General features: G+C 38.1%; 1 protein-coding gene across 1 annotated transcript in view; it reads right to left on the reverse strand.

Moving 5' to 3' along the window:
* LOC127447412 (dual 3',5'-cyclic-AMP and -GMP phosphodiesterase 11A) overlaps positions 1 to 17564 on the reverse strand; it is a 141496-nt gene extending 123932 nt beyond the window's left edge. The window contains exons 1-2 of the mRNA XM_051709284.1: positions 16588 to 17564; positions 4773 to 4931 (exon numbers count right to left, since the gene is read on the reverse strand). Coding sequence (XP_051565244.1) covers positions 4773 to 4931; positions 16588 to 17394 — 966 coding nt within the window. The 5' untranslated portion in view covers positions 17395 to 17564. The remainder of the gene's footprint in view (positions 1 to 4772; positions 4932 to 16587) is intronic.
* Between the last annotated feature and the right edge of the window lie 838 nt (positions 17565 to 18402).

Consider the following 18402-nt stretch of genomic DNA (forward strand, 5'->3'; position numbering starts at 1 on the left):
GTATCAACAACAATCTTACTTAAATTGGAGTACAATGACATGATGGAATCCATTCCCTTGCACACTGGATCCCATTGCCATCTGTAAGCATATGGTTAAGCGGCTACAAAAGGAGAGGGAGCTGCCTGCAGTTACAGGTATTCCAGTCTAAACAAAATATTATGTTAACTATTAGCTACCTTACAGCTTGACGTATGCATACTTATTGTTGCACACTTTTAATAAAAAGGTGTTTATGAGGAGATAAAAAAATTATTGACGTTTTTTTTCCCATCCGATACGTTCACATACAAAAAAAGCGCTTATAATTTCCCCTCAGTTGTCAAACTACTACGCACATTTCCATGGCAACCTATAAGACCCTACACACAGTCTAGCTGGCTATCTGACACCTGATGACATTTCTGGTATGTTGATTTGTTTGTAATACATATAATTTCGCCCAAATATAACTTCTTATATATAATAAACCAAGACTGCATCTGCATCTGTACATCAGAGATGTGGAGCACATTTTGCTCTTCTATTTCACCAGAAAAGAACGCAAGCTGTGGAAAAACTGCTGACACTTAACAACACTAATAACAGCCGCAACAAACCTCATCATAACATTCAAAATAACACATTCCAGCGCTGGATCGCCAGTCAAAACACACACAAATCAGATGAAATAGAAACTCCTACTCAAGAACTGGAGATTTTTCAACTGGATTATACATATACCTGATGAAAGCGATTTCAAAAAGTGTTAAGGACATGTCTCATCCGTCTGCACCAGAGGTGGGTAGAGTAGCCAAAAACTGTACTCAATAAAAGTACAATTACTTTAAAAATTAAAAAATTACTCAAGTAGAATTAAAAGTGCTAACATAAATAATTACTTGAGTAAGAAAGTATCCAATTAAAAGAGTACTCAATAGTGGCTTTCACAAATGAAATAATAGACTTTACCTCCAATATATTCCATTACATTACACACATTTAACATGTATTACAGAATTATTATTATTATTATTATTATTATTATTAATGGAAATTCTGTCATCATTCGCCATCATGTTTTTCCAAACCCATATGACTTTCTTTCTTCCACGCAACACAATAAGTAGATATTATATATATATATATATATATATATATATATATATATATATATATATATATATATATATATTTATATTTGAAAGTGAATGGTAACTGTGACTGTCAGTCCCTAACATTCTGTATAACATATTTTGTGTTCCACAGAATACAAAGGTCACATGGGTTTGGAACAACATTAGGGTAGGGAAATGATGACAGAATATTAAATTATGGCTGAGTTATCACTTTAAAGGGATAGTTCACCCAAAAATGAAAATTCTCTCATCATTTACTCACCTTCATGCCATCCCAGATGTGTATGACTTTCTTTCTTCTGTAGAACACAAATTATGATTTTTAGAAGAATATTTAATCTCTGTAGGTCAGTACAATGTAAGTGAATGGGTGCCAACATTTTGATGCTCCAAAAAGCACATAAAGGAATCATAAAAGTAATCCATACGACTCCAGTAGTTAAATCCATATCTTCAGAAGTGATATGATAGGTGTGGGTGAGAAACAGATCAATATTTAAGTCATTTTTTGCCAGAAATTCTTCTCTCAGCCCAGCAGGGGGTGATATGCAGAGAAGAATGTGAATCACTAAAAACACAAGAAGAAGAAAAATGTGAAAGTGATCTGTTTCTCATCCACACCTATCACATCTGTTTCTGAAGATATTGATTTAACCACTAGAGTATTATGGATTACTTTTTGAGCTTTACAATGTTGGCACCAATTCACTTGCATTGTATGGACCAAAAGAGCTGAGAAATTCTTCCAAAAATCTTAATTTGAGTTCAGCAGATGAAAGAAAGTCATACACATCTGTGATGGCATGAGGTTGAGTAAATGTTGAGTGAATTTTCATTTTTGGGTGAACTAACCCTTTAAGGGCTCTTGTCAGATCTGGATGAATTTGTCAATAAGAAGAGAGGTTTGGAAACCTTTCTAGTAATGATTACAGTGAAATCATGAATATTACATATGGGATATTACATATAATGCTGAAATATAAACCAAAGCAAAATCATGTTTTATTAATGCCTACTTTCACTATTTCATAGCTGTTATTTCTTAGTTCAGTGTAGTTACTGTTTTCAGTGTCGAAAGACTTTAGATCATTAGTTCTGTACACGGTACCGCCACTCTCTAAATGTAGAGTACGCAGCCTGCGAAGGGTACCACGCGCAGAAATGCTGTATGTTCGCGGTCCAGTTGTCAATCACACGTTTGGTAGAGCAAAAGGCATTTACACTTAACATGGATGTTTACATGTATTTATACTGTTAATCAGCCCGAAGCAGCTGTGATAGTTTCCAGTACACCTGCAAGGGTGCGGGGTAAATGCGCAAATACTGCTCGTGACATGCGGGACGCGGGACAAAGCGCACTGATATATTGCTGCACTGATTTAAAAATGTACACTTAAAAACTCATGTCACAAGAGCCCATATTTACAGAATCACCCTGAAAATGACCATCACCATGACACAGAAAAGCCAGCGTTATCATTAGATCCAAAACTCACCTCGACGAGCTGCCTTAAATTGGATCTGCAATTTTAATCTTGAAATTTAAGGCAGTTTGAAACGAATAAACCCCTACACAATGTACATTTATTTTTTTTATACATCAGGATACTAATGCTGGGGTGGCACATGGGGTGGCAATGTTTTTTCTTAGGGTGGCATTTGCCACCCGATGCCACCCCGGTAGATCTGCCCCTGAGAGTTTCACAATATTTGTGTGTCGGTGTTAGTTTATTCATTTCATTCAAAGACAGAATTTGATCAGTTATCTTTAAGTACCCTGACTACCAGCTTTTAGCCTTCAATGGCCTGAGAGATGATCACCAACCAACCAGCTGAAAATCCAAAAGAAAGATTTGTTCATATGTGAGAAGAAATGAAATGAAATGTTTAGAACCTGTAGCTCGCATGCACTCAAAAGTCATTACCCTTAGTTAATTGAATTGGAGAACGTTTTTAAACATAATTGAATGTCTTTCATTTCTAATAAGTCAGTTTGGTTGAGCCAATATAATTTAGTTGGATTAGGTCAAATGAATGTACTATAGCAGTTGTAATTCAACTTTATTAGGTTCATCAAACTTATTAAGATTTATTTAAATCACTTTCTTATGTTGGTCTAACTTACTTTACTTTATTAATCATTAGTATATGCCAGGTGAGCATGTATGAGAACAGTGAAACTGTTGCAATGTGAATTTAATAGCATCTGCTTGTAGAGCTAAACACCACTCAAATCAAGTATCATATGAAAGTCCTAAGCATAAGCGCCAATCTTCACCACAATGGTGACCCCCAAAACTCCAGCATTACAGACACTCTTTTTTAAATACCAATATAACAAAATATTAAACATTAACAAATCTCCTCCTATTCTCATGTTGTACAAAAATGCATAAAATAACTTTAAACATTTGTTCTCACTATAAAGTCCCATGCAAAGCATGCTGGGAAATGAAAATCCCCCGCCCAGTTTCATCAGTAATGTTTCAACACCACAAAATGTATTTATGTAGTCACAACTCTAAAAAAACTTCCATCTAAAAAAATGTAATAGGTAGAACGCAATGAAAACAAGTTGTGACAAAATGTTCAAGAATTGTGTTGTTTTAGCAACACCAAGGTTTGATTCCCAGCGAATGCACATACTGTACAAATAAAATGTATAGCTTGAATGCAATGTTAAGTGCTTTGGATAAGAGAATCTGTCAAAAACTTCAAAGGAATGTTCAGGGTTCATTACAAGACAAGCTCAACTACCAGCATTTGTGGCATAATGATAATTACCAAGAAAAATCATTTTGACGTGTCCCTCATTTTAATATGTATAATGTTTACTTCTTGTGGCAATAATTTTGAAGTTGTGTGTTTGTAGCTCTTATGAACTGGCCCCATTTACTTCCGTTGTAAGTGCCTCACTGTAACTGTGATTTTCGCTTTTATTTTATTATTATTTACTGTAATCAACATAATGCTACAAATGCCGTCAATTGAGCTTAACTTGTATTGAACCCAGAACGTTCCTTTAAGGGTAGTTTTAAGGCAGTCATTTTTTAAACAACATCAAGATTTTAAATTACAATTTGGTTAAGTGTACTGTATAGGTCCTATGACTGGTCACCCCACACTATTTTTAATCATCTTTTTGCCTTCATTAGTTTATATGAAATGGTCTTGCTGTGTAACAAATAGTCTCTCAATTAATATGAGGTCATAAAGGCTGTATGCATGATGATAATAATAATAAAATAATAATAATAATCCAAAATGCTGTTTAAAATAGATGCTGTTTAGATGAAGTATAAAATGTCACACCACAGGACATGTTAACTTCCCAAAGTATTTAATGCCAACTACCTATAAATGTAAATGTTGACCCACACTGAGAAAGTGCTAAGCTGCAATTGTTAGGTCAAGGATTTATTTCTAACTGACCTAAACCTTACATTTTAATTTTGTTAGTATAACATAATTTGTCAGGTTGACAAATTTATCTTTTTCATTCAATGAAAAAAATAAAAAATAAAAAATAAAATCAAAAAATTACCTGACTTTTTTTTACCTGACATTCCAAGACAAAAGGAGAGAGGACCAGCGATTGTAAAATAAAAACAGAGCGTTTGACACATTGAAACTCTAAACGTGTATATGCCATACCTTTTCATCATCTTCTGTGAAGAGTGCTCCATTGGGGCTCTTGTTGATGGCCTGTGCAACCCCGATGACCTCTCCATCACTGTTTCTGATAGGCATGCACAGCAGAGACTTGGTCTTATAGCCGGTGAGTTTATCAATCTCATCACTAAAACGATGGTCCTAAAAAGACAGAATATACAATGTAAAAAGTGGTCACCTCTAACCTTAAGGAGCTATTTCTACCTAACCTAACACTGAAAATTGGTTTTGTTGGTGTAATCTAATGTAGTCAGGTTGATTCACACGTTAAATAGTATTTTTGACTTGAATAAAACCAGTTCATATAAATGTTTACACACGACACACATTTTTGATATTCCAGTGATGCTTGCCAAGCAAACACCATTAATAACACTGTTTATCAGATTCAGTTGGCCACTCCACCGAGGAGTTGTTTCCAGCTGCAGGGTATATACCTGTCACAGTAGCTCTGTCCGATGCAGCTTACATTTCTACATTACATAAGCTAATTATTGAGATATAGTAGTAAGTTTCCTTCCTAAGAATGAAACTTGACTTGATTGCCATGTAAGCACACATGATTGGCTAAAGCATTCAGTCCACTCTCCTATTCACCATATTCAGCCCCGCCCCTTTCAGTGTTCTGCTCTTCCAAACTGTGTCATCTAACTTCCTGTTTGTATTAAAGCTACTGAGAAGAGTCGATCAAAATGGATTACGTGTGGGAGCACAGAAACTATTTTTCACAAATAGTTGATGGTGTGTCTACACCACCACTTTCATCCATGAAAATGCTAGTGAGGTGTTTTCTGTCACTGTAAAAGTTTGTTTTCTGACACTCACTAAGGTAAATTGGACCTGGTAGATCACATTTGGACAGCTAGTGCACATTTTCATGATATAAGCGATTAATTGTTATACGTGTAATTCTGCTTATTTTTTAGGGATTCAACTTGTTAATAATTTCTGTTAAAATGTCTAGTTGAGATGAAATTTCAAACAGGACAGCTCTTATTATTTTACATGCAAGTTCATACCATTAAAGAAAATAACAGTTGTACTTATTAAAATTAATTTGTCACCCTACATTTTTAAGAGGCTTAAATGTGATTAAAATGGAATATAAAATAAAACATACACTTTCACATGTATATGTGTGTATGTGTGTGTGTATAAATATAGTTGCACCCCTTCCCCCGTCCTGGTTTTACACTCAAAAAATCTACTCACCTTAACTCTAACATAATGGGTGAATGACATGATAAGATGGTCAGAGGTGTCATACAGAGATATTTTTAGTGACTCTGTGTTGTCTGTTGGACATTTGTAAGCACAAAGGCATATCAGTACGTCCACAGCATGAAGGTAGGATCTTGTGGATTTATGAATGAAGTACTCTTGTTTTAAAACCTCCCAGTTCTGCTTCCAGTTGTTATGACATCCCCTGAACACTTTAAAATACTCAAGGTAACATTTGCCAACTCTATAAGTTTGACATCAACACCATTGTTATCTATATAGAACCACTAGACCGGAAGTTCCGAGACAAAATTCTCAAGATGGCTGCACTCTTGTTTCTCTGGCGCATAAGGTGAATAAAGCTTGACAAAGTTCAAGCTGGAGAGAGCCCTGCCAAAGGTTTTCACCGTGTCGGCCAACTTCGAGCTTTGTCGCCGGTCCTGCCCCTTCCAGAAATGCACATTTGACTTGACATTATTCCTATTCAGTCTGCAGAGCAGGCGCCTCTAGTGCAATTCTTGTGCCATGAATTGGCACTCTGTTTAACAAGATCTCTGCCCAGGAAAATGGCGGGTCTATTGGTGCCCTGGTGCCCGTGGAGGAAAACCCCTGGCTAAAATTGTCAGAAATCTACTTCTCACTTTCCACGGCATTGTGAGTCAGGGACAAGAACTGTGATATCTCCACAGTAACACAGGATGGTCAGCCCTGTTTTTACTGCTTTTGATGCCATGCCAGAAGACTGCCATGTCACAACACAGAGATTTTAGGTGTCACCTAAACAGCCCTCTCGGTTTCCCCACAGTTTGTGGCGTTACACAGGTCATTACATTGCATGTTTTTACTGTGTTGACGCCATGCTAGAGAATTGCTGTGGCACAACACAAACTTAAATCCTCATCGTGAGGCATGTGCGTATGTTGGATATATGCTGTGGAGCGGTTTCTTCCGCATTTCCAGGATAACGCTCTCACTTTCCCCTCCGTTGTATGCCAGGAATGAGAACGCTATTTTCAGTCTTTGCTGTTCAGTACGTCAGAACTCTGCCATGCCCCAGCACAACTGACAGACCTCATAGCAGCTGCATGAGGCACAAACATGCTCTCAAAAGTGAGCAAAAATCCAACTGAGCCAACTCGGTTGCGCTGAGGGACCACCTCCCAATGGGTAAGGGCGTACAGCCACTGGCGGCCACACACTAAGCACAGTCGAACATGGCTTTGTGCTTCATAAGGCAACCACCTCAACTCAACGGCATTCTGTCCTCCACCATACAGTGTGGTACTCAACAATTTTACCCTCAGAGGTACAATACCTCCTTGCCAGAGATGCAATAGAGGAAGTACCAGCATGCAAGGCACAGAACAGCTTCTACTGCCATTAATTTTCCAATAGCCAAGTAGGACGGGGGGCTGGGGCGCATACTGAACTTGAGGCATCAGAATTGGACACTTATAAGTCTGCGTTCAAGGTTAATACTCAGAGATTTGCAGATGCATATGCTGCAGGCCAATTTTTAGATTCGCCTTCAAGGGGACTGCATTCCAATTCAAGGCGCTGTCCTGCTGGATGTCTTTGGCCCTTTGCACATGTATGAATGTGTAAATGTGGAGCTCATGCCACCGAGGCTGAGCAGCACCATATTACCTCAACAATTGGTTGTTGATAGCTCAATTGAAGGTACAAGCGTGCAAGCACAGAGCCCTGTATTAGCGCACTGGGGCCTCAAGGGCAACTGGACAAAGAGTGTGTGAGTGCCCAGTCAGCAAGTTTCCTTCCAAGGTATGAAACTCAACTCGGTAACCATGTTGGCACCTGACCAGTTAAAGCATTCAGTCCATTCTCCTACACTTGAATGCATCAGTTCCAAAAAAGCGAGCACTGTGCTTAATGGCCACTGTAGCTACCGTTGCCCTTCTAAGCTTACTACGGATGAGATCTCTCCAGTGCTGTCTCAGCCCCAGAGTCCTTCATCACACTTGGCAACATGGTCAGCTATGCCTCATTGTAATGTGTCGCTGTTTAAGCCACGCTAGGTATTGACCTGTTTCAGTGACGTTACTTTTTCCCTGCAGCCATCATATTTATGACCATCAGCGGGAGGAAACAGTGGTGGTGAATGGAAAAACACCTGTGAAACAATATGAAGAAATACCTCATAAAACACTTTTGATTCATGCCAAGTCCCAGGAAAGGTATATAAAGGGCTGAAGTCAGCACAAATATTACCAAATTTGACTTTTGTGGACACGATTCATCTACGTTCATCAGTGAGTCTGATGTGTGACCGGCGAGTATACACGCTTCCTGGTACATCACCAAAAACATCTTTCATTCAGAAGTTAAAAATGTTTGTATTGTTTTCTGCTCTGATTTGATCACAATATTACAACACGTCTGCGATGATCCTATCTGCATGAATGTAAGAGCTGCTTTTAACTCATAATGAATACACAAAGCAACCAAGGCATATTAGTGTATCAAGACTAATATGTTTCCATTGTGGTCTGGTGATGTGAGTAATGTCTGTGCTTCATAATCTTATGATGTGTTGTTTATTAACTAACATTAGTATATACACATAAAATGTATCCTATATATTCACATTATAGTGCTTTTTATTTATTACAGTGTGTTACAATTATGATATACTGGATGTTATGAATAACATCATCCTATGTGCATTTCCAATTTAATTGTGTCCGAATCGATGATGTTTTAAATATAACTGACATATTACAGATAACTGACATGTCTGAATAAATGAGCAAAGACCCAGAAGTGTTTTATCCGTACTCTCCCCCTTCATCGCTGCTTGACTTTGGTAATTAAACAGCATTATCATTATCGTTTCATAATTTATAAATAGAAACAAAAATGTAGCCAGCTTTTGCCGCATCCCACAGCATATCACATGGAAGGTATATGAAATTTTGGTCACAAACATGGTGGCCCGGTCATATAATGATATCACATGAAACAGGTCAATTGAGGAGAACCGAGTTTTAATGTAAAAGTGTGACATTAGCCAAGACGGTCAGATGCAAAGTTGTCACCACGGGGGAGCCTTATGCAAAGTACGTCTGGTGTTTGGCACCTGGAAAGTTGCACAAACTGTGTGGCACATAAATCGCCCCCCAGGGCCCCCTCAATGAGGCGGCTGTATGCCTTAAAGCAGTCCCCTCAATAATCAGATATGACCAAATTTTCCCCCTGATAATTGATATCCTTGTTGCTGTTCTGCTGCAGTCCATTATGCACTGCTATCTAATTGTCATTAAGCTGTTTCAGGAATAACATAATGATTTAAAAAAGTTTAATTTTTACCGCGCTCAGCAGTCTAACACCGCTCGTCAGTGTCATATGAGATCAAATCGATGAAGGCGGGACTCAAGTTTAAGAAGCTAAACGGGAATCTCGTGGATTATTCCAGTGCCACGCGTCAGCAGGCAGTTCATGTTAAGAGTGTTAGTGTCATGTAAGATGTAAGTATCTAACTAAGCATGCAATATTTGACCACTGTTTTATGATTGAAATGTTGTACTGACCGACAGTAATTTCCAAGGGTGCAAACTATTCATCATTTGGCGAAATTCGCTATTTTTAATTTATAATATGTCATGTACAGTACGTTTATTTTGAGTATGTCCTTGTCAGGTCTGTGCTCAAAAAAATCGCGATGGGTGAAAGGTGCCATGCGTTGTTCCTGTCAGGCTACTCAGCCTTCAAGGCTCCATATGGTTAGGATTAGGGCGGGGGCTGGGTTTGGACATCTGCTGCCTCCTAGGAACAAACTGAGGAACCTTTGTACAACAGGCTCAAAAATGAGTCACCAGTTAAAGTTAACTTAAAAATGGAAAATGTACGTTTACTGACTAATTTACTCACCATTATGTTGTTCAAAACCCATATGCTGTTCCTTTTACTTGGAACATGAAAATAGATATTTTAAGCAGCTCTATTCTATAGAATAACAGTTTACAGTGAGCATAGGCTGTCAAGATTCACAATGAGGGACAACTTGAGGGCAGTAAATCATTTTGTGAATTTCTGTATTTTCTTTTTGTCATGTAATTTTACAGATAAATCAGTGATGAAAAGAAATTGTAATTATATTTGTCTTTTCTTTGAGACAGCACAAAAAAGAAAGAAAAGATGACTGCTAGCAATGCAGACACAGTGCTTGTCTTGTACTGTGTGAACTTAAAAAACATTTTAAAACAAAACAATTATACAAAATGTTGGCATTTAAAGCCTTTATTCAGAAAATTATTGCACTCTGCACCTTTACCATTTTAAAGGACCAAAGAGGACCATTATATTTCTGTCCTGAACACCCGCAACACATGCTTACGGGTTCCCCATTTGAGCCAGTAGAGGAGGTAAGATTACACATACTCTCACTGAAGAGTGCGCATACTCTCACTTTTGCATCAGTCAAAAATGTTGGGGACCTTCAGGCCCTTTTGGTCAATATCTCCTGTGTAGAGTTCGGACCAGGCCTGTCAAAAGCCATTCTTAAGCCCATGGAAGATTATGCACCCAAAGTGCTGGAAATCCCCTTTAGGGCTCAGGTTGTTCCCCTACAAGCATTCCCCCTTCCTCTCTTGAGTCAGATGAGGCTAAGAGACAACACATGCACTGCCCTGTGAGGTCATTACGCATGTAAATTGACCAAACAAGTCAATTCAGGAAATCAGAACAACTGCTTGTTTGCTTTGGAGGCCGCACAATGGGTTTGGTCGTCTCTATGCAAAGAATGTCCCACTGGGTCGTGGATGCTAGTGCACTCACATATGACTCTAGGGGCATACAATGTCCTATGGGCATAAAAGCCCATTCTACCATGAGTATGGCCTCCTCCAGGGCAAGGGCAAAGGGCGTGTCTCTAACCCTTCCACTAACACCTTTGCCAGGTTTTATAAGCTGCATGTATCTTTCTTCTCTTCCCAGACCTTTACAGAGGAAGAAGGTTGATCACTGACCAAATGGTTAGTATTGGTGTTACACTATGGTCTCTCTATGCACACTGTGGTGAATGAAAGCATGTGTACAATGTTTCACTAGTGCTGACAACCCCCTTTAGGGCTTAGGTTGTTACCCTACAAGCATTCTCTCCCCTCCTCCCTTGAGTCAGATGAGGCTAAGGGACTACACATGCTCTGCTCTGTGAGGTCATTACTAATGTAAATAGACCAAACGAGTCAATTCAGGGTATCAGAACTGTTTATTTGCTTTGGGGGTTTGGTCAAAGGGTTTGGTCATTTCCAAGCAAAGAATGCCCCACTGGGTAGTGGATGCTAGTGCACTCACATTTGACTTGCAAGGCATACAATATGCCATGGGCATAAAAGCCTATTCTACCAGGAGTATAAATACATAAATACAGCAATTCAAACAACTTTACAGTTCAAATAATTCACAAGTTTAACAGAAGACTTCATACACAGTATGTGCTTCTACAAAATTACAAGCTTCACATTTCTTAAAGTGCACCTATTATGATTTTTTAACGTGCCTAATTTCATTTTAAAGGTCTCATACAATAGATTTACATGCATCCAAGGTCAAAAAACACTTTAATTTGCTCATAATTTAAATTGCAGCATTACCTTTTTTTCCCAGTGTCAAAAACGACTCGTTCAATGATCCGTTCTAAAGGATTCATTCTAAACTCCTCCTTTCAGACAGCTTACTCTGCTCTGATTGGTCAGATGTCCCAGTCTGTTGTGACTGGTCTACCGCTTTCAGCGCGTGTCTGAAAGGAAACGCCCACTACCATATCCGAGTTTCAGCTCCATCTGAAAAAACGTCTGTTTTACCTTACCAATTTGAGACCGAGTCCGATAGTGATACATCGGAAGATCAACCCGAACCACCATTGCAAGCACGATGAGAACAGGATGTTTCTCAGTGGTAAGTTTATATGTTGTTTGACAATAACGTGAGTTAGCCTGTTAGCAGAGGCTAACAGCTAACAGGCTAACAGCCTGCACTGGCTGTACATGTAAACAGACCAGAGGCGGGTTTTTTGTTACCAAATTACGTAGGTTAGTACAGGAAGTAAGTCTGGAATTACTAACGACTCGTTTCAGGTGTTCAGAATCGGTTCTTTCTTTTGGGAGTCAGTAACTCCATATTTCGTGCACTTTGATTTTTGAAACTTTGCAGACTTTTTTACATTCACAAACAGCTATATAACACACTACATGAAAGGTAATATTTGAAAAACCATAATAGGTGCTCTTTAATTTAAACCCCCATTCACTTCCATTGCAAGTGCCTCAATGTAACCTTGATTTGTATTTGTATTTGATTTTTTTAAGAAAAAGGAGGGGTGAGTCGAAATAATTTTTTTGTGGTAATCAACATTATGCTACAAATGCTGTCGATTGAGCTTAACTTGAACTGAACTCGGAATATTCCATTAAGAAGTAGAGGTATTTTTCATTAATGTCAGGTAGTCAGGCAAGTTGTCTCTCACATATTTTAAATTTTTGCATCATATACAGTTTATTAATTAAAATAATTGGCCAAAACAATAATGTGATATTTTTGTGTTACCTTTTATATTTGTGCTATTTCATGATTTGTTTTGAGGTTCATGATTTGTTTACAGTTTATATGCCTCTGAAAAGCCCTTAAATAGCCTTAAATGGGGTCTTGAATGGCAGGTTCCCATTGTGACAATTTACATGTGACAACATGCCCCACTATTGGTAAACATGTTCAATTAACTGCCTTTTTTCTTGTTGCAATAACGGTGGAAATGTTTAATACCTGTTTTATAATTAAAACTGATGTATGTGTCTATATAAAAAAAAAAAAAACAACCTACCCTGAGTAAAATGTGTGATTACTAGTCCCAGTCACCCCTAATTTATAATACTGTAGCTAATATTATATAATACACTAGAAAACATTATACACTAAATAGTGCTTAACAAATGATGTACACAGATGTACATAAATAGCTGCAAATGTCATGGAGCTATAAATCATATATTTTTCATATTTGAATATACATAAACTAATGAGACAGTATGTAATGCATACTAAAATGTTAATGACCTGTAAATGAAAGCTTTAATAAAATGTTACATTTATTAATTATTGTTAATTAATCCTTGCTGAACCGCAGTTGCATTGTTCATACCCACATTTCCAACTTGTGTTTGAATAGTTGCTGGAATGCTGAGTTTATGCATATAAATAATGTAATTTTAATGATCTGCTCTGCTTGCTAAATGAAAAGGGAAACGCTGATTGACAGACTAATTAAAGAACTGCGCACTGACATCATCATCATCAGGACATCAGGAGTAGAACTGTAGAATGGAGAGAGTGAAGTTTGTCAGAGCTGATCGATTCACTAATCAATACTTAGATACTCTCACCCAACTCATTATTTCACTAAGGCCTTTTATGGATCCCAGGGAATAATCAAACCAAATCATCATCAGTGATGGCAATAAAATACTCAACTGTCTATCTGACAAGTAATTATCTTTAAGCTGGTTTGGCTGGTCTCCCAACCCGGTATTCTGCTGGTTTAGCCGGATGCCCAGCTGGTCTCCCACTCTGACCACCATCAAATCAGACCAGTCTGACCAGTGGAAACTATGTGGCCAGCTAAGACCAGAGAACCACTTTAACCCTTAAATGCATACCTCGGGTCTTTAGTGACCCAGGACCTCATTCCACCTACTTACCTCATCCATTTCTTTGAGTTATGCCCCCACTTCTTTAGTATTCCTCAAACTTTCTGTTATGAATCGTCTAACAATAAAAAAACATTTGTAATTACCAAAAGTGTATATGGTCTTTAGTGACCCAAGGTGTGTAACAGTGTCGCAATATATATTTTGACTTCAATAAATCATATTTTTTAGTTATTTCATATCTATTTACGTTTACTATCACAGGATATCTATTTCTTTGTTTATTACAGGACAAATGAGTGCCATATTCATACAAATTACTACAATATCATGTTGATTTTCTGTGCAACAATGGCAAGTTATCAGTATCCCATCTGTGTATGCATAAATAATATACGTTATTTGTTACTCAAGGTGGCACTGTTGTTTCAGTGATTAACTTGATTTATATTTGACATTACTTTTTGATGAAGAAGCAACATGGAAGTAAACTTTCACAAGTACAACACATGAACAGTATGATACGACAATTGACATTTGGGTGTACTACTGAAATTCAGTAAGTTGTAAGTTTATTTAGACTTAATAAGTACATATGTGTACCCAGTGGCGTAGATTTGGTTTGAGGGGGGCTGTAATGTTTCATTACAATAATGTTTCAGAAAAATGTTAACCCTTTCAGAAAAATTGAATTCTTACCTGCACATCACATATGACTTGTGTGATATATATAATGTTTTCTAAATTCATACAAAAGTTTTGTGTGGGTAACAGACCTACAGACTGAAATTGCACATGTTGTCAGCCAGTGACTGTGTCTTGTGAGACACAAAGTTTTATTCCTGCAGGGGGCGCTTGACGCTTGTAAACTGAATGAACTGAAATCATCCATGTATCTGCATTTAAATCTCAGAACATTTTATATACCTATTATATTATCCAGCAATAATAAACAACTGTTACTGGCCCATCCTGGCCAGTGCTGGGAAAAGTAACAGGTACCATGTAACACGGCCGTCTTCGCTAGAGGGGGATTGCGCAACACTAGCTGGGTGATACCAACTCGTACAATGGAGGGGGGACTTCAGGTTTTTGTCTGATTATGACAGACTCAAGAAGGTTGCACAACGGACACGTCTGGCGGACGACTTTGCGCATGCTAAAATAGACCTTTTTTACAGACTGTAATGAAGCGTTCCTACTTATTTATATTCCGCCTAATTTTAAATACTGAGTTTATACCATTACGCTTTGTGTTATATTACCTTGGAATTAGTTTAAAAAAATTAATTACCACAGCTGCGAGGGGGTTTCTGTTACTGCTGAGAGAGTGACAGTAAATTTGGCATCTTCTCCCATCTGACTGTCTTAATCCACCGCTCTCTATTTTTCCTTTTCTGGAAAGTCATTCAGAAGTTATAGTGAATTTTTTCTTTTGGTCTTGGAGCAAATGGGTAAGTGAAAAAAAGATTTGCTGTGATCTCCCATTCACCGCTGTCGAAGTTTACCCTGCAAACGTTTACTTCCGCGTTCCAAATCCCGGAGTGTGAAAAAGGTCTATCCTAAACAACTGTTTTCTATGAATGTTCGCACACGCTGCTAAGCGTCTGTTGGCGAGGCCCACCTATGACTCCGGAGGATGCTCAAATTTCTGCCGCCCCACGGAGCACAACTCGCATAAAATTTAATGGAAGTAATGAATCCCGTTCTATCATTTGTTGCATCATCTCTTTAATATCTGAAAAAATAAAACACCAAAATATAACTTGTATACTATAACTTGTATATATTCTATTATTTTATAATTGTCTTTAAAATGCTGGGCATTTTGGAGATCAGTTTGTGATAGATATAAGTGCCGGGTCATTAAAAACCCAAGGTATGTAATAATGTTTGGCAAAACACCCATGCATTTAAGAATTAAAGGGATAGTTCACCCAAAAATCCATATTCTGTCATCATTTACTCATCTCATGTTGTTCAAGACTTGTATGACTTTCATTCTTCTGTAGAACACAAAAGAAGCCTTTCTTTGTATGGAAAAAGAGCAGTGTCAACATTCTTAAAAACAATGTTCAAGTAAGGGTCAATCAACAGCATTTGTGGAATAATGTTGATTAGTACAAAAAAGTAAGACTCGCCTCTCAATTATTTAAAAAAAGTAGTTACATTAGGCACTCACAATGGAAATGAATAGGGCCAGTCCATAAACACTAAAATACACATTGTTTCAAACGTATAGCCACAAGACGTAAACATTATACTGTACATGTTAACATTACTTTAGTGTAATAAAATCGCTTCACATTTTCTGTGTAAATTTATATCCAATGTGACACTTTTCACATATTGTGATGACACGTTTCCACATCATTTAGCAGCATAAATCTAGCAAACTTTTTAGATTTGCAATTTTTCTAAAAAAGTTTCTAAAAGATTTGCAACATTGTTGTAATATTAGCTATAACTTGACACTTGTACGGTTTGTAAGCAATTGTATGGCACTAAAATCATGTTCGCCTGTGTAATGTTAACATCTCGTAGCTATACTTTTGAAATTATGTTTATTTGAGCTTTAATGGACTGGCCCCATTGTGGACTGCCTTTATGTGCTTTTTGGAGCTTCAAAGTTCTGGCCACCATTCACTTACTTTGTATGAAACTACACAGCTGAAATATTCTTCTAAAAATCTTAATTTGTGTTCTGCAGAAGAAAGAAAGTCATACACATCTGGGATGACATGAGGGTGAGTAAATGGTGAGAGAATTTTCATTTTTGGGTGAACTATCCCTTTAAATAGCTATTTCTACCTGATCCTTTACATAAGTTTTGTTGGTGTAACATAATGTATCCATGTTGATTCAGTCATGTTAAAGTTTATAAGGACTAGAAATATTATTGTTAACTGCTTCACCTGATATGCATCGGGAATGTTGACAGTTTCCCCATGTTCAGCCACATATCCAATGATTCCCTTTCCCCAGGGAACCTGCACCTCATCCGAGTTACTCAGAGAGGGCAACACTGCTGTCCCAGCATGCACATCAAAGAACTTGGACACCAGAGTCTTCTTGTTGGCCGGACCCTCCACCAGGAACAGCGAGCACCGGTCCGCATCCACCATGATGCATACAAACACAAGAATCTTATAGATGAGACTGGTCAAATCCAAGTCGTTGGAGATGTCTTTGACGAGCTCCAGAAAGAACTCCCTCTCACTGTGTTCTTTCAGATAGTATTTGTAGTCTACGGCGGTGGAGGGGTACTGAGGGATGTTGACCCGGGACTCCAGCAGGGCGGAGAGGATGTGCGCGGTGGTCGGGGGTAACGAGCTGGCTTTACGCAGCAGAGCGCGTCTCCTCATGCTGGTCAACGGCTCCTGGGCTCGGGAGTTGACGTGCTCATCGTAAGTCCTGTTGGCATTGATGGCTTTGGACCTGGCGAATGTTTTCCGCAGCTCTTTCTGCGACGCTCGTCTCTGTAGCCCGTCACCTCTGCTCGCCCAGCTGTCTTTCCTACAGGCGTTTGCCGCTTTCTCCGGTTCCGTGCTGGAGCTCGCCGGAGTTTTGGTTGCTTGGTGGGTCTTGAGCCACTTTTGCACCATACTTTGCTTCCCTTTTCTGTTTAAATAGTCCTCTAGTAAGTCAGGGTGCTCGTCCAGAAAACTTTCAACATCGGAAAAGACCATGTCTGAGCCTGCCATTGTTGCTGAATCGGTCATCTGTAAATTAAAGGAGAGAAGCGCGTGTTTTTAATGGTCATTTAATGGATCGCGCGAGAACGAATTATTCACTTAAACTTAAACAAACAGATTCTCCACGCGAAGACAGTTCAGTTTTAATTCCTCTCAGATTTGTTCTGCTCTTCCAGCCCATTTATCCAGCGTTTGCGTCTGACAGAGGATGAATTCACCGGCGACTAACTCTCTCTCCGTTCATTCTAAAGCAGCGCCAGTGAGATGATGTGACAGAGCCCTTCGCAGGTGCATCACTGACGTCATCAGCACGCATTTACCCCCTTCATCCTGTCCCGAGTCTTCCCCTGGATGTTTTATTGTAAAGATGCTCCTCGGTGACACTGGGAAATGCACTTTTAGTCGCTTCTCGTATTTATCGTGATTTACCAATCAATTAATATTGTCATTTAATTTGATAACTGATAATTGTAAAGGCTAAAACATTGCCAGTATGTTAGTGAATAAGACCTTAACCGATAGCCATCCACGTTTGTACATTTAAGACGAAGCATAAAAAGTAATTTAATTCTACTTTTTCTCTCAAATACATTATTTTGTGGCAGATCTTCTAAGATGGCAATATCTACGGTATGAAACATCTATTACATCATACTGTCACGGAATTCACTTTGTAAGGACTTCACGGTGTAAAGTTGCAGCTCCGCTGACATCTAGTGGACAAAGTGAGCACTGTAGCTTTGCTGTCCATCGTGTAATCAGGCATCAAAAATGTAATCAGGCATCAAATACAAACCGGACAGTTTTAAATCCTAAGGGTTGCATTGGCTTTTTACTCTTGTGCGTCAGTTTAGAGGACAAAAATGTCCGCGTCAAAAAACTGCCATAATAATAATAATAATAATAATAATAATAATTATATATATATATATATATATATATATATATATATATATATATATATATATATATATATATAATATTAATATTATTTTCCACTTTCAATTAGTTAAGCTTTTAACCAACACCAGTCCT

The sequence above is a fragment of the Myxocyprinus asiaticus genome, chromosome 10, assembly GCF_019703515.2.
Source record: "Myxocyprinus asiaticus isolate MX2 ecotype Aquarium Trade chromosome 10, UBuf_Myxa_2, whole genome shotgun sequence".
Taxonomy (NCBI): Eukaryota; Metazoa; Chordata; class Actinopteri; order Cypriniformes; family Catostomidae; genus Myxocyprinus; species Myxocyprinus asiaticus.